The 26,985-nt window shown below is 37.8% G+C and overlaps 1 protein-coding gene across 1 annotated transcript in view; it reads right to left on the reverse strand.

Annotated features, from left to right (window-relative positions):
- Positions 1-26,985, reverse strand: part of PIK3C2G (phosphatidylinositol-4-phosphate 3-kinase catalytic subunit type 2 gamma) — a 188,945-nt gene that overhangs the window by 109,354 nt on the left and 52,606 nt on the right. The window contains exons 13-16 of the mRNA XM_054386727.1: positions 24,232-24,363; positions 17,508-17,622; positions 15,634-15,764; positions 10,260-10,448 (exon numbers count right to left, since the gene is read on the reverse strand). Coding sequence (XP_054242702.1) covers positions 10,260-10,448; positions 15,634-15,764; positions 17,508-17,622; positions 24,232-24,363 — 567 coding nt within the window. The remainder of the gene's footprint in view (positions 1-10,259; positions 10,449-15,633; positions 15,765-17,507; positions 17,623-24,231; positions 24,364-26,985) is intronic.

Genomic DNA, 26,985 nt, shown 5'->3' on the forward strand with positions numbered 1-26,985 from the left:
AATACAACATTTCCAGAAAATTCAACAGCTCATGTTTGTTCAGAATTAATTTGCTGTAAGTCACAGCTGGGGTTATATTTAATTTTGCAACTGTATCTCCAGGTGATGCCATTAAAATGATGAGGAGCTCAATTGCACAGGCATTGTGGTAAAACATCTACAGGTGAGTTTGCTTCAGGAAACATGTCTCTTGTCAGTCCAAGTTCTTGAATGAGGCTTTGGTCATTAGTTGTAACTGGTTCTTAAACTGTTTCTTTCAGCTTGTAAATCTTGCAGCCAGCTTGAGGCTGAGTTGATTTTTTTTGAAAGAATGGGCAGTTAACACATTCTTTTAACGACCTGATAACTTGTTAAGCTCCAGTTGTAATATTTGTAGCTCTATTGAATTTCATTGTTAGTCAGGGCCACAGGTACAACAGAAGACTATTTAATTCTACTTGGTTTATTTTTTACATTTATGTGAAAACATTAAACATCCTCAGAAACACTAAAACAGCAACAAATACTTCCGAAATCACCTAGTATTACACCACACTTATACTATTCACACCTACATGCACCAGTTTACTCAAGAAAAGCCAATAATAGTAATGCCACACAGAGGCAGCCTTTCTCCCAGTTTCAGAAGAATGTACTAAGGTACAAATGATATTCACATTTCTTGAAAAACAATGGAGATTTCCTCTCCTGTGAAATGGAGCCTTCCCTTATTCAGAAACTCAGAGGGGCTGCAGCTTCTTAGCATCATTTCTTGGTTTTTGTAAAACTAGAAAAAGAGCACCACCATTTTTGCACCTGTCCCAGAGACTCTCAACCAGCCAAGACACCACACAAAGGAGCTCAGACTCAGTAAGGAGACCCAGCCAACACACATGGATGATATTGGAATAGCCATCAACCTTCTTCCTACCTACCTAACTGGGGGGCCACCAGGCCCCCCAGCCTTTGTTCCCCCCCCAGATCACAGGGTGTGCACCCTGGGTACTCACCAGTGATGAGAGGAGGAGGATCCTCAGCCCAGATGGGCTCAGCTTGGGGCTTCTGCCCTTCCTGGGGGGATTAAAAAATGGAGTGGGCAGAGAGGGCAAAGTGGCCACACCTGGGGTGGGAGGAGACTCCAATAGAGCCCAGCTGCTTTGAGATTTGAGGGCAAAAAGGGGCAGATATGGTGGGAAAGAGGAGGTGGTGGTGAAAGGAGGGGATTTAAAAATAACTTTATTTTCTGTAAATCTTTCATAATGCACAACTGCAGTTCATGGTTTGCTTTGCCTTCATGAAAAAAGAACAATCCCATCAACACTTCATGAAATAAAGCACAATTCAAGGCTGCACCTTCAATATTTGGTTTGGTTTTGGGCCCCTCAATATCCAAGAAGGATACTGTGTTGCTTGAGTGTGTCCAAAGAAGGGTGGCAAAGCTGGTGAAAAGTCTGGAGGGCAGGGCTGATGAGGAGCAGCTGAGGGAACTGGGGTTGTTTGGCCTGGAGAGAAGGAAGCTGTGGGGAGATCTCATTGCTCCCTGCAGCTTCCCGAAGGGAGATTGGAGTGAGGTGGTGGTTGGTCTCTTCTCTCTAGTATCAGGTGATAGAATGAGAGGAAATGGCCTGGAGTTGTGCCAGGGGATATTTGAGTTGGAGATTAGGAGAGTTCCTTGCTGCGGGAGTGGTCAGGCATTGGGGGAGGCTGCCCAGGGAGGTGGTGGAGTCCTTATCCCTGGAGGTGTTCAATAAAGGTGTGGCCATGGCACTTGAGGACATGGTTTAGTGGGGGTTGATGGTTGGACTGGATAATCTTGGAGGTCTTTTCCACCTGAAACAATTCTATAATAGGGTAAGGTCTACAAGGAGATCTGGTAAAAAAATCCTATCCTTCACATACCTTAAAACTATGTCAACTTCTTGTCTGATAATTAATTAGGGCTAAAGGGTTTTTTTTCCCAGTGAATAATCTTGCAAACTTTTGAGTGTTGCATCAAACCTGATTTTAGTAATCCATAAATTACTAGGACACAATTAATTGATTTTCTGGCTCTGCAACTCAGGAAAGAGAAATCAGTTTAGGCCTAGGAAGACAGCTTCATAGTTTGGATATTAGAGGACAGCTGTTTTCCAGAGCTTGCCACAACGAATATATAATTATATATACACACTGAAAACCCTGGAAGCAGAGAAGTGAGACTGTATCACAAGAAATTCAATCTTTACAGTCACTCTTCTAAGAAAAAACAGCTCCTCTGTGTCAGAGCTCATCTATATCAGATCAGTTTTACAAAGGATTTGAACGACAGATTGTTAGGTTCCTGACATTTGGCCTCTGATAATGGCTTCAGAGAGGCAGGAGATTCAGGCACTCCTCTTTCCTGGATGTTTTATGTTTGCCACAAATATCTCAGAGAATTTAGTTAGAAAATAAAGAAGCTTAAAACAAAAAGCCTTTGTATGACTTTTTTGCCTAGTTTTAAAATGGTAATTTTCATCCAGGTTTCTAATTACTTCTAGTTGTATATTTTTTCCTCAACAAACAACATACTGATCAATACATAATTAAGTGAATAGAACTACAGTGTTACTCATTTCTTTGCCTGACTGTGTTTTAATATATTGTAGCTTTTTGCTTTTGGGCAATTTTAGTTGTTCTCACTTCAGGTAATGAGTACTCCACAACAGAGACTGTGATTTCTAAGTTTGTTTCAGGCTTGCACACTCAGAGACATCACTGAAAAATAAACAATGAGAGCTGGGGAGTCTAGTCCTTAACAATAGGTCACACTATTCAGGACTTCCCCTTCAAAGCTCATCTTGCAATCTGGATTCTCTTTAAGTTATGAAATGGATTTCCTTTGATATTTAATCTCGACATCCTTTTCCCTGTTTTCTTCTTCCCTCCCTGCATGATGCCAGTGACTGACAGCAAACCATTTTATAACCCCTGTCTAAGCAGCTGTAGGTCCCTTGACACTTTGAGATAGTTTTAGTAAAAGTTGAATTTTGAGCTGGATGGGTGTAGATTACAATTTGCTTTAGAAGTAAGAACAACTTCCATTCTTTCATTCTTTTCATATAGATAGCCAGTACAGAGCTATTTGTCTAGCTGTATCTTTTAGCTAAATCAGATTCAGAAACTAAGAAAACTAAGTGCTGCTCAGGTATCCTGGGCATTTGTGAAATTCTCTTCGGATTTGAGCACCTGCCAATGGTGACTTGACTGTAAATGAAAAAATAAATGTGCATTTCATTTTTAACAGCTTTATTATCCTAGCTTTATTGCAAAGTCTCAAATAACCCTGTGTTGGAAGATATTTTTCAGGTAAATGGAAGTATACAATTCACTAAATCTCCTAGCATGTGATGATCTCCGCAGAGAACATCATGGCCTTTCACAAACCATCTTTTTAAGGCAAAAGCTAATAACATGCCACATATTTCTGCAATTCCCCTCACAGGTAAGTTCTGTTGCATTTTTTAAAAGGAACTCCACCAGTCCCATGAAATGCATGCTATTAAGTCTGGTAGAAAAAGGAAGACTGAAGCAGCAAAGCGACTGAAATGAAGATACCAATTCAAGATAAAAAATCCCTCTAATTAGTAAAGGATATCATGTTATTGATGGGTACAACCCAGGAAGAAGAGAAGGTATGGAAGAACTGTTTAAAAGAATAGATAAGTTTGGGGCATCAGATTAATATTTTAATAATAATTAGACATGAAGAGAGAAGAAGCTTTAAAAATAGTGATTAAGGATTTCCTTTACTTTTAGCACACATGGAGCCTTAGCAGGGATTATTTGCTTTCTTTTGGGGATGTATTTCATTCCTTTGAGGGCTTCTAAAGAAAACACTGTATAAGTGTATGAATATTAGAAAATGGTGAGGACTAAAAGTACAGAAAGATAATGAATACCATCAGTAAAAAAAGATACTAGATGTTTAACATTTTCAGTTAGAAAGAGTAATTTATATACTTCTTGTTATGGTAAGACATGTAAACCCTCCCCACCCCCCTCATTGCAAAGCTCATGGTCTGATACATTAGCTGTTGATTTGGATGATTGACTGACAGACCTGTAGAATTTACTCAGAGAAAATATACTTTAGTAATATGCTTTAATCCTCATATAGATTTTTCTACAAGAAATTCTGACTAAAACAACTAGTAATATGGTTAGGATGTCACAGAGACCATATGGTGAGTCATATCCTAGGAGAGAACAGGTGTGGGAAGAAGGAATTTACAAAAAACAGTTTCCCATTTGAAACCTCTGTGATCTGGATTCACAGAATGCACTGGTTAAAAGGGACCTCTAGAGGTCATCTAGTCCTACCCTCCTATAGTAAGCAGGGGCATCCCCAACTAGATCAGGTTGCCCAAAGCCCCATCAAGCCTGACCTTGAATGCCTCCTTGCGGCCTCTACCACCTTCCTGGGCAACCTGCTCCACTGTTTCACCAGCCTCATAGTAAAGAACGTCTTCCTAATATCCCCTCTAAATCTACTCTTCTCTAGTTTAAAACCACTGCCCTTCATCTTATCACTACAGGTAGGACTTGCCCTGAGTAAAGCCATGCTGGCTGTCTCAAATCACCTCCCTGACCTCTGTCTGCCTTAGTATAGCTTCTAAGAGCATCTGTTCCACGATTTTCCCACATGCACAGAATCACAGAATTAATAAGGTTGGAAAAGACCTCAAGGATCATCCAAGTCCAACCTGTCAGAAGGTTCTTCCCAACCCATAGAAGCTTTGTTCTCTGTTGCATTAAAACAAAATAATAAAACATGGAAAATTTGATTATTTACAGATTTGGCCTCCTGATTAGCTTGCCCATTTATGTACAGAAAACATGCCATATCCTACACAGCTGTCCAGTTTTCATTGTCCTGCTACAGCTGTCTGTTGTAGTACTTTCATCCTTATGTCCAAGAAAACTAAAAATGGTTAAAGACAGTGGGTAAAATAAAAAGGAATTAACAACATTCTCATGTTTAAAATGAAGACTTGTCTATTTCTAACAATGCACACAGCCCCACATAAATGTTCACTCAATTTCACATACATTACTACAAAGCAGTTTCAAAGCTTTACCAGTAGTGTGCCCTGTACAAACTATCAGGTTAATTATAGACTGTTACTTTGTCTTTATTTTATTTCTTTGCATAAGCCCATGTTTGCTGTCCACATTGATGCACAAGTATAGCCTTTCAAACCAAGATGTAAACAGGCAAGATTTTCTCTAACTTTATCTGTTTTATAAATACTCTGTTAGGCATTCCATTGTGGACTCTGAGGGAACAGTTTAAATTCTGCTTTTATTAAAACAATGGCAATTTGACCACAGAATTCTAAATATTTTTGGCTATCAAAGGTGTAAAAAAAAAAAAATGTCTAGCTTCAAGCTATCATGTTATAATTTCTCATTACAAACTGAGTTTTGCATGTGTTGGTATATATCATAACTTATGAAACTCAACAGCTACTCTGCTACATAATGTAAAAATTGACAGTACCATGACAGCAAAGGCTGAGTGATGCTACAGCTGAAAGGGAATCTTTTCTGGTCAAGGAGAGGCAGAAGGTGTCACACCTTCCCTTTCTCTACCTGCCCACACAGAAAATTTAGTATAAAACCTCTCTGACACCTTAATGACATTTAAAAGTCCTCTCATTTGGCACATGGTTATAAAGAAATGTCATTTTAACATGTTCTTGCCCTGACAGAGTTAGAATTTAGCAGGAGGTTATGTCTTCACCTCCACAACCTACATCAGTTCCCTGTTCAGAATGGTTGCAGCCATGAACAATGCTGAAAAATTGCATTTCTTTTCTTCTGGCTGTTTCCTAATTCTAGTTCAATTTCCTGATTCCTAGCCATAATCCCTCATAGGGCTGCAAGTGTACTCTACATGTTCCAGAAAAACAAATTTGGAGCAAACATTCTGCTAGTTGGGTTAATTAAGATATTTGGGCTTTCATTTTCAACAATTTGAATAGCAAGATAACCTGACAATTTTAAGTAGAGTTGTTCTATGTGTACACAAAACATTGGTGTGTTAGCAACACATCATAAATGACGGCATTTCTAACACTGACTTTGGTTTCTTTCTGTCATCAGGAAAATTCTTTGATTAAACAAGTGTACTGATCTCATTAACCTGCCTAGTGTGCCATGCAATGTAGATACAGTCATAGAAATTCTCACTTCACTAAAGCTTGGCTTTTTACCAAATTCAGTAAGTCAATGGTAAAGTGCACAGGGCATCAATAAGCGGTGCTGAGTAGGAGGGACCAGCTCTATACCTTCTGCCTCAGGAAAAAAATATTTTTAGGCAATAGCTTATAACCATCCTTCCCTGAAATTAGAGGTAAGAGTGCAAAATCTTATTCTACGCTTCCCCCTGCCATCTTCTCCATCCTGTCTTTATTGATTAAAGATTTTTTTTATGTTGGTTTTTCTTAAAATTGTTTAAGTGTTGGCTTCTGAGGTTTTAAGAGTCAATGCACTTGCTGCAAGTACAGGATGCAAGAGTGACACTGAGTTTATCTGTGAAATGTACCATGATTGTTTTTCCAATTTATGAAGGTTCTTCCTTTCCACTGCAAAAATGAGTATGTTATAATTTGGCTCCCTCGAGTTGTGCCTGCAAAGTGGAAAAGCATAAGCAAGAGAGAGGTGCCTACAGAACAGGAACACCTACTAAATTGTACATTTAACTGTGTAGTGAACAAAACTATTTAGAAGAGTCAGAAAGTTGCAAAGAGAGTTCTAACTCAGATATGTGATAATGGGGCATGATCTGAGACATGGTAGCTCTCCCTAAGCTCTGTGATGTTGTTTTCCAACTCAGGCAATGAGGAAGCACCTCCAGTCGTTTGCATTTCTTTATCTCCTCGTGTCATGGGTTCAGTTGAATCTGCTGGTGAGTATTCAGTAACATGCCAATGTCATGCCAGCTTTAAAACAAAAGTTCTGGCTGGAGCAAAGTATCATGGAGCTCAGAGTTCAGATTGCAACATGAGAGGCTTCCTATTTCCAGTTGCTGCTTCCAGTTTCTGTTTTTGGAGTGTTGGCCTTTTATGCTGGGCTGGCTGCAGGCTTGGGGAGGGGGTGGGTGGGGTGGTTTTAGTGCTGGCTTCTGCTGCTGCTTCTGCTGTGCTTTTCTGTGAAATAGGCTAAGGTTGATGTACATTGTACTATTTAAACTCTCTCAAAACACGTTTTTTTGGTGTTACTTTCCCTCCTGTCTGTGTGTTGGGTCTTGCTTGCGGGAGCAGGCTTGCAAATTTGATCTCCAGCTTAATCATCCAAACAGTTGCTGCATTTTCACTATCTCTGAGAATAGAATAGAATAGAATCAAGAAGGTTGGAAGAGAGCTCAAGGATCATCGAGTCCAACCTGTCACCCTACACCTCATGCCTATCTAAACCATGGCACCAAGTGCCACGTCCAATCCCCTCTTGAACACCTCCAGGGATGGTGACTCCACCACCTCCCTCGGCAGCACATTCCAATGGCCAACCACTCTCTCTGTGAAGGATAACTGAAGAGTCCCCAGCCCAAGGCTTGCAAAAGTGACAACATTTTTAAGTACCTCTTCCAAGACACTGTAAACTGAAGTTACAACAAAGGAAGCATCCAAAATTCAGAGGGATTGGAAACTGTTGGTCTCTTTTATGGTATTGCTAACAACGTGGTAAATTGTACATAGAAATGATACAACATTGAGCTGGACTGTGGCTGTCCTTGCTCTAGAATGTTCTGAAAACTGAATGTTTATGTGAAATCCATTTTTATTTGGAAAAAAAATCATAGAAGAAAAATGCAAAAGGGCTCTTTAAAACATTCTGTTTCAGGGAGTCTGTGAACTGCAGATTACTGGAGGTTGAGGGTGTAGCACAAAGTCATTATGTTTGGCCCATTCTCATTGTCTTCTTATCTAGGTATCTGTCCCTGGTTGCCCTTGGAGATAGGATGCACTACACCAATTTTTAGGCTGATTTAATGCAGCTACTCCTGGGTTCTTGCATTATGTTAACAATATGTGGAGACAAAGATCAAATCTAATTTATTTTACTTACCTATGACTTGATAGTGATGGTAACAGAAGTCCTTAAAACAGATATGAATATATAAAGAGCATTTATTTTATATTCTGCTCATGTTTTATATGAACTTGGCTCTTTCAGCTGTGTCTCAGTAATCACAGGAAATCAGAGAGCTGTTTTGTGGATAATAGAAGTGAGGAACTGAGTTGATGAATTGTCCGTGCCAAATGTAATACAGGATAGAGTTGAATGAACCTTCAAAAACAGCTCAGTTACAGAGCCTACAATCCAAAGTCAGTGAAGAAAAGTTGGATCCTAACCAGTGCTACTTTACTTCTCAAAATTATTGAAATCTGAGAAAAAGAGAGCCAGAGAAGAAACCTCAGAAATCCATTTATATCCTTCAACCCACTCTCTCAGTTTGCATATACATGTGTCTCAGAAGTTAAATCTTGTGGCCTAAACATCTCTGAAATAAGACATCTTTAAGGAAATGTAATCCCTCTGTTTCTGCAGGTTAGCTTGCCAGTTGTTCGTGTGCCTACAAAATATTGTGAATATGTAAAGGATAGACTTTTTTGTTAAAGAAGATTTATACTGTGATCCAGAACTTCTTTCTGTACTGTTGGCATGAAGCAAAAAAAAAAAAAAAAAACCAACCAGATTGATATTATCTTCTGTGAGAAGAAACTAAACGAACAAACCAGCTAAGATACTGATCAGAAATTCTTGTTCTTTGGCATGACTGCAGATGTCAGCCACTCCCAACAGTGGCATCAGGAGAGACAAAGTGATGACATCTCCCTGCCTTTTCATGGCAGCAATCTTTTTGGTAGCCATAATGAAAAGCGTGTACACCGCATCCACTACGCACTGAGAAGCTCTGTGACAGGCTGAGTCATATTAAATATCCTGTGAAGTACCTGACAGGACTGATATTCTGCAGCACACCCTGGTGCAGAGCTGCATCTTCAAACAACAATGAAGCTCTCCATTTGCAGAAATGTCACACATAAATTTGACAAGCTCAGCGTGCTCTGACAAACCATCTCAAAATCTCTTGCTGCTCTGAGGTATGGAAGACAACACACTCCCCACAGACTCCTTTCGCCATGCTTCTTTTATAAAATGGAAATTGATTCTAATAATTTAATAATGGCAAATCAGACAATGCTAGCATGCTCCAGAACCTGATCTTTCAGGACCTTTGCTTCCATTGTTCCTATTAAATGTAAAGAAGACATTTATGCAAATATGTGAAACTGCTCATAGTTTAGATACAAACGTGAGACATGGTCTTAGGAAACCACACCCAGAGGGAAGTAAAAGTAGTCAGTAAGTTTTATATTATTGAATAGCTATGTATTGAATACTGTGGAAGTGAATGTGCACATTCTCTTCTCAAGAAAAGCCTTAGATAGGGTAGTTTTTTTCTAAAGGTACCACATGGAGCTGAGATTGCAAAACTGGTATAGCTTGTGTTTGCCCAGACAAGCAAGGGCTTGATAAAATAAAAATTACTTAACATTGAATGGTTTCACAGTTAGGTCACCTAACACAAAATGCCTCCCAAGTTTTTGAAGGAAATGTAACTGCTGACACAGATTCTGTCCCATAACACCTGCTATTACATCATCAGTAAGATTATCTCCAGGATCAAGAAAGCCTTCCAACAAAGAGTCAGCCCTCAGTGTAAGAAGCTGGGGTGGAAAATAAGGTGTCACAACAGAATTTATTCACAATGCATGGACCTGACTTCAAAGTTTCATCCTATCTACTTCAGAAAGATAGGTTATGGATATGACTGTAGGTATTTACATGGTGTCGTAATCCAGAAGCATATTTCACTTCTACTTATCTCCCATTAGTCAGATCATATCTGTACAGTAGTTTGAAGATAGAGGAGTGCTATGGAATTGCTAAGTATTTGATCACTTGTTAACAGAAACTGACTGAATTTGCTACAGACAATGAAATGCTCTTTTCATTATCCTGAGAAACAGAAAACCTTCTCAGCCAAGAAGGCAGGGCAAGCATGTCCAAAGGCTAGGTCATCGCAAGAGCTGCAGCTACACCTTTTCATGTGGACACAGGGAGAATAATCAAAACACAGTCAGTGAACAAAAGCATGATGCTGTACTGAGCAAACTGAAGCACCTCATTAACTGGCACGTGATCATTCCATTTGTTGTTATTTTCTGTTTATTGTAGTTTTCCCTTACCTGAAAGTCAGAAGCCCTAATGCCTCCAGAGGGTTGGAAAATCTCCATCTCCTCAACACTGCGTACAGTTCTGACACAGTGGTTCGATCCCAGCTGGGTGCACTGCCCAGGACCAGAGGAAGGGAGCAATTTTGATTATTGCAATAACAACGATAAAACCATAATATTCTTCTCTGCTGCTCTGAGAGTCTGGAAGAGAAGATTAGAAATTCTGTTTGAAATTAAAACCACCTGAAGCTTTGTGTAGCAACAAACTTTATTGTACAGAGGGCCCAAGCCACACAGTACACTGCTTTTCAGCTAAGTATGTGCATTTCCTTGAGGTAGGATATCATTTTCCGCAGACCAGCTTTTATAACAAAAGTGATATATACACTCTGGATCTGTCAGCCTCAGGTCATATAAAAATGAAGTGTCAAAAGACACATGTTTGTGATTATTTCACTTCCCAAGCGCTCTCATTTCTCTTCTCCCCTATCTATTGTTGATGTTGGCTGGTTGCTTTTACTGGAGTTTTCCAACAAACAAGATGCACTTATCACCAGGTAAATTATTGTTTCATTGACCTTCTACATGTCATCTCTAACTACTGCAACAACTAGACACACAACACTGCTAGCCATAGCTTTCAATCCTGCCCTTGGTTTGGTTGATTAATGCAGATGTGTCTGCTTTTAGTGTGTTTGCATTCAACATAAGGCTTGGGTACATCTGTGCATATACACAAGAATATGAGAGTATGAGCACACATGCAGTGTCATTATCCCTGGCACTTGTATGAGTTTGGGAAAGGGAAAGATCCCAACAGCTTCCACCTCTGTTTGCAAGGTCTAGCATGCCATGTTTCATGGGAAAAAAAAAGGATGCAGTACCAAGTTCCTCATAGAGATATTAGATATCTAAACAATGCCAATCACCACACACTGAGAAACGGCTCAGAATAACTTTTGCTGTATATCCTGTGATTTCTCAACAGTTCAGATGTCTTTGCCTCATGCATATTAAATCCTAGGTTTTGATATAATCAGAAAACAGAAAAAGAAATTCCTCATGAGAGACAAGCTCAGATAATCTTCTTAACTTGATACCAGAGCCTTCAAAAGCAAGCTTTGAGAGAACACACTGATCTCCAGTTCACACAAATCATTACCAAACTCAAGAGGAATATCAGTTTTCTTGGTCACACTTGATCAAACTGGTGATCCATCTACACAATATGATAACCTAATTCTGACTTTAAACACACCTAGATATTCCAGGTGCAAGAAACATTGTAGAAAGTAGTAAGTAAATAGCTCATTCAGTCAAGAACTTCATAATGTGTAAGTGGGGCTCAAAATCCAAGTGTTTACATTCTTTGCAAGGTCTTCCTTCTATTTGCAAAGTTTTGGGACATTCTTAGCCAAAAAAAAAAAAAAAAAAATCTTAGCTGTGGTCTAACTTTCACAGCTCATAGCAATGAGTTCCTTTGACCTTGTATGCTCTAGAGAACTTTTATTCCTTCCAATTTTGAAGTGTCAAGCATTTAGGAACAAGTGTGGCAGTACAAAACATGGGCATGTTTTTTTACTGTCACAAGAATGAATGTTTGTTTCTTTAGGAGAATAAGCTCATAAATATATGCAGAAGATTAATCGTGAAACAAATTCTGTCATGACTTTCAATAATAATTTCAAGAAAATCATCATTTTGGTAGCTGTTTCAAGAAACAACCTCGGAATTCATAGTATGTCCTTTGTGACAATGTCTTTGTATGAAGAAGTCATGCAAAGGCCGAAGACCTCATTGACTGTCTGATTATCTTATGCATTTGGATGGTATTCTGCAGGACAGTTCAGCTAAAGGACTCCTTTTATGCTCTGACTTTAAACAGAGATTTAAGCTTTCAAACAGCATCCTGCAAACTAGACAATCTGTGGTTCAGATTAAAGCAGCTAAAGCCTCTACTGAGCTTGCAAGGTGAGATAAGAAATCAGTCCTTGTATCAGGTTTTCTAAATAACAGGTTTCTCCTTCTGACATTACTCCAGAGGCAATGCCATTTTCTTTTTCCATGTTTTAAAGATCAGAGATGAAAGTAAAGGTTGAGTGTTGTGGGGGTTTTTTATTTATTTATTTTAAAGATCCTTAGTTGTAAGAAAAGTTTACATATATATGTAATAAGACATTTAAGATAGAGGGTATTTTGCATGCATAGAGCCTCTATGTTTTCTAGGTAGAGTTGTATCTAAATTTTCCTCCATATAAGAGCTACACTAAAATACATAGCCCTCTACTCAAACAAATAAAAATAAAATATCTTAGAACTTAAATAATGCAATAGGTTTTGGGTTTAAAGTTTTCATTAGTCCCTTCAGCTAAATGAAATCTTTCTGTGAAAGCTTTGTTAGCTGTTCTTTTTATTACTTTTTTTTTTATGTGGGGAAAATAGGAAAAAATGAATGTAAATGCTTCTGAGCTGTTTTTGTTCTTCATGCTCAGTACTTACTAAAGCAGAACAAGACAAAAGGCAAAAAGTGGAAATACATACAAAGCCAGCAAATGCAAATTTCTGTCCCCTGGCACTGAGTCTCACTTGCTAGTTTCTCTTTCATGGGCAGTCTAGAAAAATATACAGCATCATCTCACTTTTTTTTTAGACCTGTTCCACTATTCACCAAACTGGAAGTAACCTTTCTAACCACAACTTACAGCAATGACACCTGAGATGACTGGTAGGCAAATGAAATTCTGACTAGGCAAGTGGCAAAAAGGAGAAGAAAAAGGGAAGCTGATAGAAAAGAATAAGTAAGGTAGAAGGAAAACAATGAATTGAAGGAAAGAAATGATAGGAACAAGACTATTAACTTCCTAGCTTCAAACCATACTCTGATTCTTAGACTGGGATGCATGTTTTATCATGTTCAAAAACCAGCCATTGTCTCTGAAGGTTAGTTTTCTGGAGCTTGTATATCAAACACAGTAATGCTAAAAGGAATTGAAGGTTCAAATCTGAAATGTTTTCAGAAGTCAATCAAAGCAGCTGGTGATAACTAGTGAATTCTCTTGGTCCCCCCTCTCTTGTCTGCTTTGGAGGCGCTGCCAAAGATCACACAGCAGCACACTGTGTAGGGCTGTGAGGAGCACAAGAGCCATATGGTGAAGTTCATTTCTTTCAGTCCCATTGATCCCTTCACTAATCAACATCCAGGAGATATTGACCACAGAGAAGGGTCAAGAGTCAGCTACTGGGAAGACCAAGTCTGAATCGGCAGCTGGAGAAACTCAAGTGTGTGTAAGAGGAAGCACCAGCAATGGAAACAGAGTGTGGTTGTAAACCTTGGGGGCTTGTATGTCTGTGTGTCAGCAGCTGGGGAGAGCAGGAAGATCTGAGGCCAGCTACTGGATAGACTGTCTAAGCACAACTATTGGAGCAATCAGTATTTTGATACTATATGTAAAAATATGTATTTGTATGCACATTTAGATAATTCCACCAGCTGACACTGATCCTGATCAGGGAGAGAGAAAGAACAGAATCAGGTTGCTGTGCTGTCCATGTTGTGGCAGTGTTGCAAGTTTGCATGTGTGCTGGCTGGTAAAGTACTGCTTTCTGCCTGAGTTGATATTCTTATCAGGAAAACACAAGTCCACCTCTGTAATGGCTGAACCTGGGGACACAGAGCCACATCAGCCTTTCATTCGTAACACGACTGGATTCAGCAGCCTATAACAAGGACAATGATGCAGCTGCCTGTTTTTAACTATTATTTCTTCTTTTTCTACCAGAGTTGAGAACCTTCTCTGTCCATTCACATATCCCCTTTGTTTTCAGTAGAATGAACACACAGATCCCAACAGCCTGAGAAAGGTTTCTTGTGTCTTCTAACCACAGGCAATCATTTCTTTCAAAATTATATTTGAGGCTTGTAAGCCTGAAGCATCATCATACAGACATATTGCCACTGGAGGGGGTGGAGAAACATCTATCTAGATTCCTCTCTTTGTCTTGACACATAAAGAAAGGAAGGATGAGATCTTCAGGTATGATGGTAATAATGTGTTTGGATACCAACACATTGTTATAAACTTTTTAATGAAAAATGACTGAGGAAGGTAAAAAGAACTCCTCTGGCAAAGATACAAGAAAAGTTAGAGGCTGATAGTTTTCTCTTGGTCAGAAAGTACTTTAAAACAGTATTCCTTCATACAAACCCCAAATATGCTACCCTTCATTTGGCAGACCGACTTTGTCTGTAAGATGGGATAATAAAAACCAACAAACTGTGAGGAAAAAATCCCAGGGCTAGCATTCTATTTCCTCCAAGAACCTGTTACTGAATTTATCAAAGCCTTAACTCCAGCCTGGTGACTTTCAATGCTCTCCTCCCTTCATATTCTCACAGAACCCAAAATTGTTGTATTGGGGATGTTATAGGGTCTGTCCTTGCCTGACCTTTGTAATACCTACTCATGAACCTGTTATCCCTGAATTTGTGTATAGCCTTCTTAAATCTGATTGTGTTTACCATCACAGCTTTGTGACAGCAGGTTTTAAAAGGTTGCTGCCTACTGTCTTTGGAAGTAGTCTCTTCCATTTGTTGACAGTTGATCCACTCATTTCATTGAATGTTGCTCGTTCAAATATTGTTTTGATGGTTTTGATGGTGCCTTCACCTTGTCCACCAGCATCCTGATTTTATAAAAATTATTCTTACATATACAAGACAGCTTTTGATGGAGGATTAATTTGCACAACTCTGGCTGGTATAATGGCTTTCTAAAAGCATTTGTATTCCCAGTTCCACTCAGATAATATCCAAAATTATTTTATACAGTACACAATTCTAACTGGTAATACAACTTACATACAGCTAAGCATACTAATCAGTTTACATAGTGTGGTTTTTCTCTTTGTCTTTATCTACAACTTCCCACACTACTTTCCTTGCTTGTAACTTGACCCAAATTGTTTTAATGACCATACAGTATTTAACTACTATATGTGAAATCTGATTGTATTATTACCAAAATAAAAGGCTGATTTTCACAGAGCCCAAAGATTTTCTTGCTAATACTGGTATAGACTTATTGTATCACCTGAAAATCTTATTTTGAATCAAAATTTAGTTTCTTGCTTCAAAGACATAAAAAGATATAGTAAAAGAAATGGAAAAACCAATCTATTTCTAAACTAGCAAAACAGACTGCCACCTCCAGGGGCTTATTTAGGCTTTGCTGTGATCTGTTCTCTCATTTAGAGGTGTTACTTCTCAAATCAATCAAGGCTCCTTCAGAGGAAAATTTTGGTTTTAAAGAATTGGATACATTTAATTGTGATCGATAGATAAGTACAGCAAGCCAAGAGTCAGCAGGGCTAGCTGGGTACAACTTACAGCAAGAGAGAATGTCTCTGTGAAAATCTTGCAATATGCTTCAGGCAGTCTTCAGCTGGCTCTTCAAGATCATCTCTTCTTTCTTCAGGTTTAGGTTTAATGAACTCCAAATTAGTTTCTGGAAAGTCAATCTTTATAAAAGAATGAAAAAACAGGAAAAAAAAAAGAAAGGACTTTTTAGCAATATGTATTCTCAAATACATCTGTCAATAAGTATTTCTTGGATTTGTAGAGGAAGCATATAAAATATGAGAAAGGAAAGGGTATGATTCTTTGAGGATGTTCACTGGATGCAATATATTACTTAAATGTGTTGGTGATAAATTCAGGCCACAAAAATCAGCAAGAGATTTGTTACTGACTTTCCTTAGAGAATTTCATCCACTGTATTTCAATTTTATTAGAACTGCATAAACACAGGGCTGAACTAACTTTTTCTTTTGTTTCCTTTCCCCCCCTGTTTTTAATGAGATGATTCTTAAGTGGAAATCATTCATTAACATAGACTTTTTTTTTTGGGGTAGGGGGTGAAATTGGGATAATTCTGATGTGCAGCTTTCCAGTGCAGAAGATGGAAAAGTGATTCCTGATTTCACTTCTGGATGTTGAATTTCACATATATTGTACAGTATCTACCAATGTTTTCATTCTTTAGACTTATGTATACACGTCAGAAATTTAGGATAATATTTTTAGGACACAGAGAAAGAAATGACTCAACCAAAACTAGAAATCTTGAGGTGCTTGATAGTCTTAGTACAGACTTTGCTGAAAATTCAAGCTATTCTTCAAAATTAAGCTTATTATTGCACATCATAAACTCTTGTCTATAATTTAAAAAATACGTGCAATTTAAATGCATAATTCTTCTAAAGGTTAGCAGTTATTCACTACAAAATGTAAATGCCTTGTTGACCACATCAGAAAAGCTGTCTTTGTGACATTTCCAACACGTTCACAACTCATGATAGTCACATACATAGGAATAACAGAAAAGGAGAGGGGGGGAGGGAGGAATGAGAGATCCTCCTGTTCCATTTCTTTTAGCAGAGAGACATTATAAATTGATAGCCATTTACTTTCTCAAGTTCCCTTTATTATTAATAGGTGGAGCTATTTTAAGGAATCCTCTTTGACTGAACTCCTCAAATTAGAAAATCCTCATTTGCTTTTCTATTAAAAATAGCCTATTATTAGGCCAGCTTCATTTATCTGTAGCATCTGCTTTTACACATCATTTGCTAATATTCAACTTTTTAAATAGACAAAACAAACTGTTTTACCCTCGAAAATACTCAGTTGCTAAACTGGAAAGGCAATACAACTACCATACAGATCTAATGCATTTTCAATACTGGGAGCACCATACTGCTCAGAATGAGTGGGTGCTCAGCATGCAGTCATGGAGGGAGAGCTATACTGATACCTACTGGCAATTGCTTGTAGGCACTTCTTTTACAGAGCCTTCCTGCTACTCAGTTTAATTGCAAGCTGTGTGTTACATTTACAATGGCATGCTATTCAACAGTACCCAAAATAAATGTTCAGATTTGAAAAGGCAGCTCTAAGTAAGGTAAGAAGTAATTAATTTGTGCCACAAGTATTTTTGGAACCAAAACTCTAACAACAAAAATTACCCTACAAAAATCCCCTGTCTAGCCCTCAGAGGTGGTGATACAGAAAATCTGATACATATTTGCCACTGTGCAGAATTACAGACTTTCATCCATTAAGGTCAACATGATCTCTTTGAGTGGCTGTAACAGACACAGTATTTTCAATTTACATCACCTGATGAGCTGTGGGAACAGCCTTTTCTCTTGCACTTTCTTAGAAATCAACCCTTTCTTCCTTTTGCTTTCTCACTTTCTTACCTGCAAGGTCACAGAGGTTGGTGTATCAGTACTGCAGATGCCTGGGGTGATCATGGTTGTTGGAAGCGTGCTGTGCAATGTCATGCTAAGCAGCACAGTTCCATGAATGAGCCGCCTGTAGCACACAGAAAGAAATACTGCATCAGTACTGGAGATGAGGTGAATGGGGTTTATTGAAATGACATGAAAGAACATGTTACTGGATACCTTCAAAGACAAGCAAGTGAGAAGAACCCTTTGATCTTTATATGGCTACTACAAATCTGGCTAAATCAGTAGAGGCTATGTAGTGATGACCTCACTGCTATAGTGGTATCTGGGCAGTTGCAGGGATCATGACACAACTTATGTTGTCAAGACATTCTAGGACAGCTCCATGCTTTACCACTGACTCCTTGTGACAGGGGTTGCCATTTAAGCTAGGTGTAAAAGAAGGGCAACACATTATTTCTACCTCAAGATTTAATTTTGAGGATGGATGTCAGAGATTGTGAAGTGTCAACACACTGTATAAGGTGGAAGGTGGTATGCTTTTATTCCACGAAAAGAAAAACTCACAGCAGCCTACTGCAACCATGAAGGGTCCTTGGTGATGTGTAGGTAGTAGGGAAAAGGGAATATGATCTCAGAGACTCCAGAGTTTGAGTGGGATAGTTTATACCACATGTGCTGCAAACAGTATTTGAACAGATGAAAGATTCTGAAGAACCCGCCTGAGCAGTACATGTACAAGAAAGTCTCATCAGAAACAGGCATGTCTATGGTCTGCAGATGAAAACCAGCATCATTTCACAGGTCAACACAATTCAGTCTAGAGAACTTAAATCAAATCAGGAAGTTCAGGTGTAAATTCTAGTCATAAGCAATCCACTCAAAATCAAAATATAGTACCTGACTAAATGAAGATACAGTGCACTGGACTCACTCTTAAATTTGTCCACATCTTAATGATTAGTGAGGTCAGAAATTTTTTTACATTCAACATCTCATCTTTTACTGACTATTTTTATTGTGATGGTTCCAGGCACTGCTCAATCAAAAGAGCTGAGAGAGCGAAGTAGGTACCAGGAAATCCAGATGGACTTTTTGATCCCAGCATGAGTTTACAACATTGATGTAAAAAAGTACCTTTTGAATTGCAAACAAATAAATTGTTGCTAAATCATCTGAAAAAGTCATTTTTGTAGTTAACACAGTGTAAAACTAACTCAGGGCTGTTTTCTTTTTCACCTCTCAAGCTATTCACATTAGTGCTAACATTTTATTGTGAGAACACAGCTCAAGAAGATTAAAGACAAAACCAAAAACATTTTCTAAAGTTTCTTTTGCAGTTGTAGGTAGATTTGCAGGGGAAAGGAGGCAGAAAAGGAGTTGCAATGTGAGCAAGATAGCACTCAGAGGGGAAAGTAGTTATGTGATATGAAGGCTTTCACATTCAGGTCACTGCTGAGAATATGAAAGTGATCAATGGTGATTCAAAGTTGTTTTTTTTTTTTTTGTGATGTGTACTTGGATGACCTTTAATAAATGAGTGGCATCTCTTCAAACATTTCTTTGTTGACAGAGGTTTACATCATTATTTGAACTAATTGACACTTGTTAGAATGGAGAGGAGTCGCTGAAAACTGAATGAACATGAAGACTAAATTACCCTTTTGAGCTCTCATTACTGCTAATCACTTTCCTATTGAGCTCTAAAACTATAGGGGGCTTTAAAAATAATAATAAAAAAAATTAAAATCCATACAGTGGATTTTTTTTTCCCCTGGCAAAGCTTGATAGACAAGTACAAGAAGTAACACAGACCTCAGAGGCACTCCTAACATGTTTAATAGAAACATTTCCTGAGCTCATTATTTCAACTCATTTGCACCCAGTACAGATGAGGCTAAAAACTGTCCAGGAGGATAAAGAATCAGCAGGTGGGGCTGCTTAAAGTCCCTACCTGGAGAAACAGCAAGTAAAGCAATATATCTTTGCTGGACAGAAGACATTTCACATGTTAAAGCAGAGGATAGGACTGTGAGCAAAACCAAAGACAGTAAACCACTTTGATAGTATGGAGATGATACCTCCTAAGAAAAAATAAATTGGATTTGTTTTAAAAACTAGTCACATATTTATGCCTTGTACATAGAGTAGTCTAATTTCCACACTTCTAAATAAGTGAGCAACTTATGTATCTTCCATCAATAAGTCACTCTTTGGACTAAGGCCAGCCTGCAAACACAGGAGGTATTTTTAGAAAGATGTGGAGAGGCACTGACAACTGGAAAATATGGGCTGTGTTTATGAGGCACCACTTTCCCCAGCTAACATTCTTCAGGACCATGTCTGCTTTTGGACACCCAAATGGAACAATAACAGAGGCCATGGAAGTGAATGAAACAGTTAAGAGATATAGCATTTTAGGAAAAAATCACACCCCCAAAAACCAAAAAACAAACAAAAAAATCAACCCACACAAAACCCAACCAAACAAAAACAGCCAAAAAAATCCCACCAGGAGAGTGTGCAGGATCCATTCAGAAAAGGAAGGAGCTAGCATCCTGAGCATGATAATTATAACCTTTTCTGAACAGGCAGATTCCTCTCTCTCTGCAGATGAATTTAGACAGATCACTTCCTGTTCTGCCTGCCAGTTTTTCCATTTGTAAGGTGAGGGTAGTGATGCTGACCTTTTTAAAGATTATGTAATGATCCCAGCAATAGACAATGGCTTCCATGTAGCAGTTTCAGCATCAAGAACATCAGAATGTGCATAAAGAGGGGTTGCTCTCTGACCCTTATTTATTTATTTCTTTATTTATTTATTTATTTATTTATTTACATTCTCATGCAAAACTAGGGCAGATGGAAATCCCTGGAATTAGACAGGTTCCCAGCTTTTGTTTATTAGCAGAGTTAAAATAAAATTCTGGTCTTATCACAGCAGAAGAGGACACTGCTATTTAAGGACTGTTCAAGTTACTCTAACCAAAATCAACCTTTTGAACTGAATTCACATGAGAGGCTCCCCTCACCAGCAAGATGTACTCTTTGTTTGCTCTGATTTGGAAACACCAGTTCAAAATAAATTGTATCATTAGAATTGGTGAAGTCAGAGCCATGGCCATTGTGGGGGACACGAGAACTCCCAGACTGTCCCAGATGATGGATTTCAGATTTGTTAATTAGCTCTGGATTACTAAACTATTCATCCCAGGAGACAAACACATTTTTTTTGATGTGAAGAAATGGAAAGTGGGCACATAGGTTTGCAAACACATTTTGAGCTGCCTTTTGCATCTAAAAAGAGTTATTGATACAGGTGCACCATCAATGACTTTATTGGCATTGATTTAGGTCCACTATCTAATGTCAACTACCTGATAAGAGTGAGAAATGTGCATGTAGAAGCTTGCCTACTGGACAAATTGTCAGCTACCATCATTATTACCATGTTCATTTTCAAATGTATGTAGCATTAGTTACTGTTTAGACTGGATATATCCGAAAAATGAGGACAAAATAGAGTGTAAAAATAATGTAATTATCCCCAAACCTGACATTATAAGCCTCAGAAATTCAAAGTTGAGGTTAAATTCACTGGAAATTCAAAGCTGCTAAGCTATAAAGCCCCTCATTATCTTATGGCCCAAGGAGTCATAATTCTACATTGGAATGATACTGTGAAATAACTACTATAATTACAAATACTAGAGAATTCTAGAAAATTCAAATAAGAGAGATCATTTTCAACTGCAAAGTAATGCTTAGTTAGTACATTTTTAGAGAAAAACTGGAGTGCTAAAATTTCAGAAATTAGCTATAACTCTTTGATCTGGCAAGGAACTTTGACACGGTCTTGCCCAAAAGCATGAGAAACTTCTTCATACTTCTTGAAGCAGATGAAAGGAATATGTATACTGTATATGGTAAAATGAGTTCTCTTTTTCTTAGTCTTCAGTTCAAACTAAACATACAGAATTAAATTATGAAACAGAGAAGCAACCATACAATGACAACAACAATTCTGGAAGAGAAAACAGATAGGAAATTTACAGAGAGGATTAAATCCAGAGTCTTTTTATTTTGCCCTAGATCAGTAAAAAAATCAAGATTCCTAAGTAATACCTAGGATTAACAAAAACTGATAATTTTTTTTCCCCTTAACATAACCACAACCAGCTTGAATGGAACATCTGGTTTGTGGGTTTTTTGTTGTTGTTGTTTTGGGGGGTTTTGTTGTTGTTTGGTTGGTTTTCTTTTGGTTTTTTATCAGAATGAGATATAATGGGTCAGAAAGGAGGAATAGTATTTTTTAAATATTTGATTTTTTAATTTTTAACAATTTCTTTTTTAAACAAACATCTGAATAGAGGAAGAAGCCACTCTCTATCCTTATCTTTGTTGACCCAGAGAAGAATGCCTTAGTGACCAACTGGATTTGAACAAGCTTTAATGACCCAGGCAAATACCTCAAGGCTACTGGCTTCTTCAAAGAGTTTATTTTTTGTCCTTCCTCTATAAATTAAATCCTAGGCATGAGAATGTTAAGACTTTTTTAGAACTCATATTCACCTCTGAGAAAAGCTTTCTTTTGAGAAAATGCTATTTTCCAAGCTAGAAATGTTTTGTCAGAGATTTACTGGTCAGATTTCTTTAATCTCTTTATTTACATTTCCCTTACATTTCCCTAATACCATAACCTTTGCAATAATATGAGGTACTCTTGGCATATTAGCATGACACTGCAGGTGCAAATCTTGGTACATACTTCCAAGTTCAGAAGTACTCTTTTGAAATCAGTCTTGAATTTAGTTGCATTCCAGCAGCAAAGGGAATCAAGTTGGGTTCATTGTTCAGTTTATGAACATTTTTCACAAAATTGGTAAGTTAAATTTTTTTTTTTTGTTTGTTTTGGTTTGGTTTTTTTGTGGAGCAGGAAACAGCCTCTCAAAGTCTTACTGTTACTTCTCAGCTACTTCAACTAATTGATAGTATTATCTATTAAGAATCAGTTGACAGTTTTAAAATCCTACTACTTTCTAAGTAGGTAACCCCAAGAGCTAGCTTACTCTACCAAATATTCATGACCTTCCAAAGAAAAAGGAAAAGCAGGCTGAGTGAATGTTCTGAGATTTTGAAATTTTATATTTCAGAAGGAATTTCAGGCCTAGTCTTTCTTTCTTTCTTTTCTTTTTTTTTTTTTAATTTATTTAAACCAGACTATCAATTGAAATTATGTTGAATGAATAGAATGAATAATTCTGTGGAGTTGTGACTGGCTAAAAGAGGAAAAAGCATTTAGGTTTCTTTGTGTTTTGTAATTACTATAATTGTAAATGACACAGCTATCAAATTAGGGGGTGGTGAACATGTTATTCCCATGTCATTCCTTCCCAACAACTCTACTTTTGTTTCTGCTTTGAAGGGTCATTTCAGCAATAATCTCTACAATTACACAGTAGGTGAGAGGAAAGTAGCCTTCTCTCCCCTTCATTGTGCTGATTGTGCATACCAGGAAAGAATGGAGCTGTTTGCCTGTAAAATTTTTCAAAACTGCCTGGGTGAGTTTGAGATATATCTAATGAAAATCAGTATGCTTACTCCAATGGTATACATTGAAATTACACATCACAGGAAGCTGAGGGCTTTCAGATCTACCAAAAATACCAAAAATTGTTCCTCTTGGGATTTGAGTGTTGAAAAATAAGAAAAACTCTAGTGCAATGCAGTGCTTAAGAACAAGATTCTCACATATCCCGTTTACCTCCAAAGGTGCCCAAGTGTTCCCCAATTAAATAATGTCTAATGCTCAGCTTGATGGGATGAGGACATCCAGATATTTCATTTCCAGTTAGATTCTCAGCCAAGATATTTCCTCTATCTATTTCAACTTAAGAACCAGGATGGGGTAAATACTCAAAATAAATATAACATGGTTGGTTTAAAAAGACACAGGCAACAGAACAGTGAGTGATGTGCTCTTCTTCAGGTTAACCATGACAGAAAAGGCATTGTGGGGTTTGAACATGTCCATCTATCGCACAGAGAACATGTAGGGCTATGGAGTCTAAACAAAATTAAGTATTATTGTAAAGACTTAATCTAAACATCTTTAGTGCACTGCAGAAAACTTAATTAAATATCATTGTAAAGGCTCAATCTAAACATCTTTAGTGCACTGCAGAAAACTTACCTTAGATCTCTGTTATGCAGTGCTGCAGGGATATTCAAGGCTATAAGTATCTCTAAACCAGTTACATTATGTGCTGTGTAGAAAAAAGAGGTTAAAAAAGAGGAGAAAATTTCTAAAGTAGTGTGTAGAGGGGAAGGTGCTCATTGTGGTCATCACTACCTGCTCCACGGAGCAGAATGAATGAATGTGAGAACAAAATGCAGAGAGAAAAAATTTTTAAGCAAGAGGCAATGCTGAGAAGGATTTTGAAAAGCTACAGAAAAGGGTACAGCAAGGTCTTTCAAGAGACCTAGAGAACTTTATTGTGTTAAACAGTGACATAAGCCAAGTTCAAAAAACTATGCATTGGAAAGAAAGAAAAGTCTGTAGATAGGGCTCTTACTAGCACATCAAGAGCAGTTTACTGCAAGTGACTGTCTCAGTCATTTCAGGACCTTGCTGTGGTAAGAGAATTTCTATCTTTTTATATTTCTCCCAAGTTGAGTGCAATACTATCCAAGAATGGTCTTTTCTTAAGCAGTCATACAAAACTGAACTTACTCTTTTGGATACAGTGGGGAACATGCCCAAGCAAGCACTTCTGTATTTTTAGAGGCATTGTTTACTCCGAGGAGTTTTATTGTCAGCATAGTTTCCCTTGGAAGAGCTTTTATTCTTAGAGGAAAATTGATTCTAAAAGAAAATAAAAAAGATAATTAAAAAAAATTAATATTGTTACCACAAGTGAGTTCTTTCACCATTCTACTAGATGTCTTAACACATGTATCAAGCTATAAATTACAATAGTTGCACTCTGAAGAAAAATGCAACTGACAGATATGTTCAACACATTGATGAGTATTGCCAACCATTAACTTGAGTCATAGAGCTTGAGAAGAGGCATTATAAAAACTTATTACTGCAGTGGTAACCACTAGAGCTGACAAAGGCAGGAAAAGCTTAGTTAAACTTTTGCTTTAGAATTACCTTATTAAGGAAGGGCTATTTCAAAACAAGTGTCCACTAAGGGTGAATTGTAAACCAATAATTATTAATTGTCTTGTGTCTTCTGAGGAAGTCATTGCTTAAGAAGATGAGAGTTGCTCATTGAGTAGAGTAAAACAGTAATTTTTCTTGTTCAGATGTGCTTTGGTGGTGTGGTATTTCCCAACCATAATTTTAAGGCAAATTTTGTTTTAACAAGTGTTTCACACTTTTTAGTGAGAAAATACAGTTCTATCAATATTCATCTCAGCTATGTATTGACCATCAGCAAACTTGGTTGGTCATTCAATTTGTTTATACAGCCTCTATGAACTGATTTATAATCATAACTTAGAAGGACTATAGAAAATAACATACTTTCATGCTGTATGGAAATATCATATGTATAACTACCCAGACATGTGCAAGTCTATATTTTACTTTTCCTGAAAAGAATGTTTAAGGTGGATGGTGTTTTTTCTAGCTTTTCCCATACATATTCAGTGCAAACTAAAATTTCTCAAGTAGGAAGTGAAATTAATTGCATTTCTATGTATAAACAAAATCAATAAAAGGAGCTAAAGGCTAAAAGAATTATTCTGCGTGGACAACATAAACATTAAGAAAACAAAAGATCCACATAAACTTGAGATTAAGAAAACAAACTAGAAAATAAATATAAATAATACAGATTCAATTTTCAGCTATCCAGTCTAGCAGAACGATGCAACTCTCAGCAATTTTTAAAAGATATAGTCATACTTCAGTAGTAAGCAAACATATAGAAGTTGGTATTTTGAAAGAATAGTAGCCTGAAAAACAAGGATTATGGATAGCAGAAATAAAGTAACAGTATAAGGTAAAATTAACTTGAGATTTTGCTCCTAATTCCAAATCTGTCAAAGTTCTATCAGCTTCTGAAAAGTTTCCCTGAATGCACAAGGGAGCCACTGAAAGAAAGTAGATGGTTTTCAGCTGAAATTTTGAAGTACCCTAAATTATCATCAATGTCAAAATTTCAGATGTCAGTCCTAAACATCTGAAAAGTATTCAAATTTGCATACCTCTCTCTTTGAATAATGAACCAAGACAGCAATTTCTCACTCTTTCTGATTAACATGAACAGAATTGAGATGCAGTTCTCAACCATCTTCCCACATGTCCCTATTTATAGCTTTCAACTATGCTTTCTCTGTCTTATGCCCTCTTCCTCACTCATAATTAGAAACAATTATTAGGAAACTGCTTTATATGCTACAGCTAGTTTGTTCTCTTTTTCACATATAGGCAGACAACCCTGCCCATGTTGCATAAAGTGTTCAACTAAGACTTACACTTTAAGGCATTGTTAATGCTCTGTAGAGACAAAACTGAAAACCTGAGACATGCATTTTCTAATACTGACAATTTTTAACACTCCTTGTGCGCTCTGAGCAATGTAAAAACCTCACAATATCCTCACTGCAGAAAGTAAAGGCTTGCCAGACATTGCCTAGGACACAATATATAGCACTACCAGATGTACACCAGTAGAAAAAGAACTGGTAACTTTGACAGCAGTTAGACATCCCAAGAATTACCGTGTGGGCTGAAGAGGGCCAAAATTTCCATTCCAGTGGTGTGTGGTACATAGAGAAGAGAAATATCATAGAATCACAGAACGTTAGGGGCTGGAAAGGACCTTGAAAAATCATCCAGTCCAACCTCCCTGACAAAGCAGTGTCACTTATACCAGACCACACAGGAACACATCCAGGTGGGTTTTGAATATCTCTAGAAAGAAAGACTCCACAACCCCCCTGGGCAGCCTGTTCCAGGGTTCTACCACCCTCACAGTGAAAAAACTCTTCCTCTGTTTACATGGAACTTTCTACGCCTCAACTGCCACCTAATTGCCCTTTGTCCTGCCATTGGGTATCATGGAGCAGAGCCTGACTCCATCTTCTTGGCACTCACCCTTCACATATTTATAAACAAGTCTCCTCCAAGCTAAAGTGCCCCAGCTTCCTCAGTCTCTTCTTGTAAGGAAGATGTTCCACTCCCTGAATCATTTTTGTGGCTCTGCACTGGTCCTTTTTGAACTGAGGGGCCCAGAACTGGACACAATATTCCAGATGCAGCCTCACCAGGGCAGAATATCTATAATGCTTTTAAGAACTTTGATTAATGCATATCTGAGCTTACTCAGCGGGAGTTATCCTTTCTGACTGCATGAGGCTCAGCTAAAAGGATGACAAAGAAGAAAGGAAATGGAACAGTGGACAGAAATAAGACATGCTGTGGGTGAACAATTTCAGCTGTAGTTGAGAAGAACAGGAAAGCTACTCACTG

Source organism: Indicator indicator, chromosome 14, assembly GCF_027791375.1.
Source record: "Indicator indicator isolate 239-I01 chromosome 14, UM_Iind_1.1, whole genome shotgun sequence".
Lineage (NCBI taxonomy): Eukaryota > Metazoa > Chordata > Aves > Piciformes > Indicatoridae > Indicator > Indicator indicator.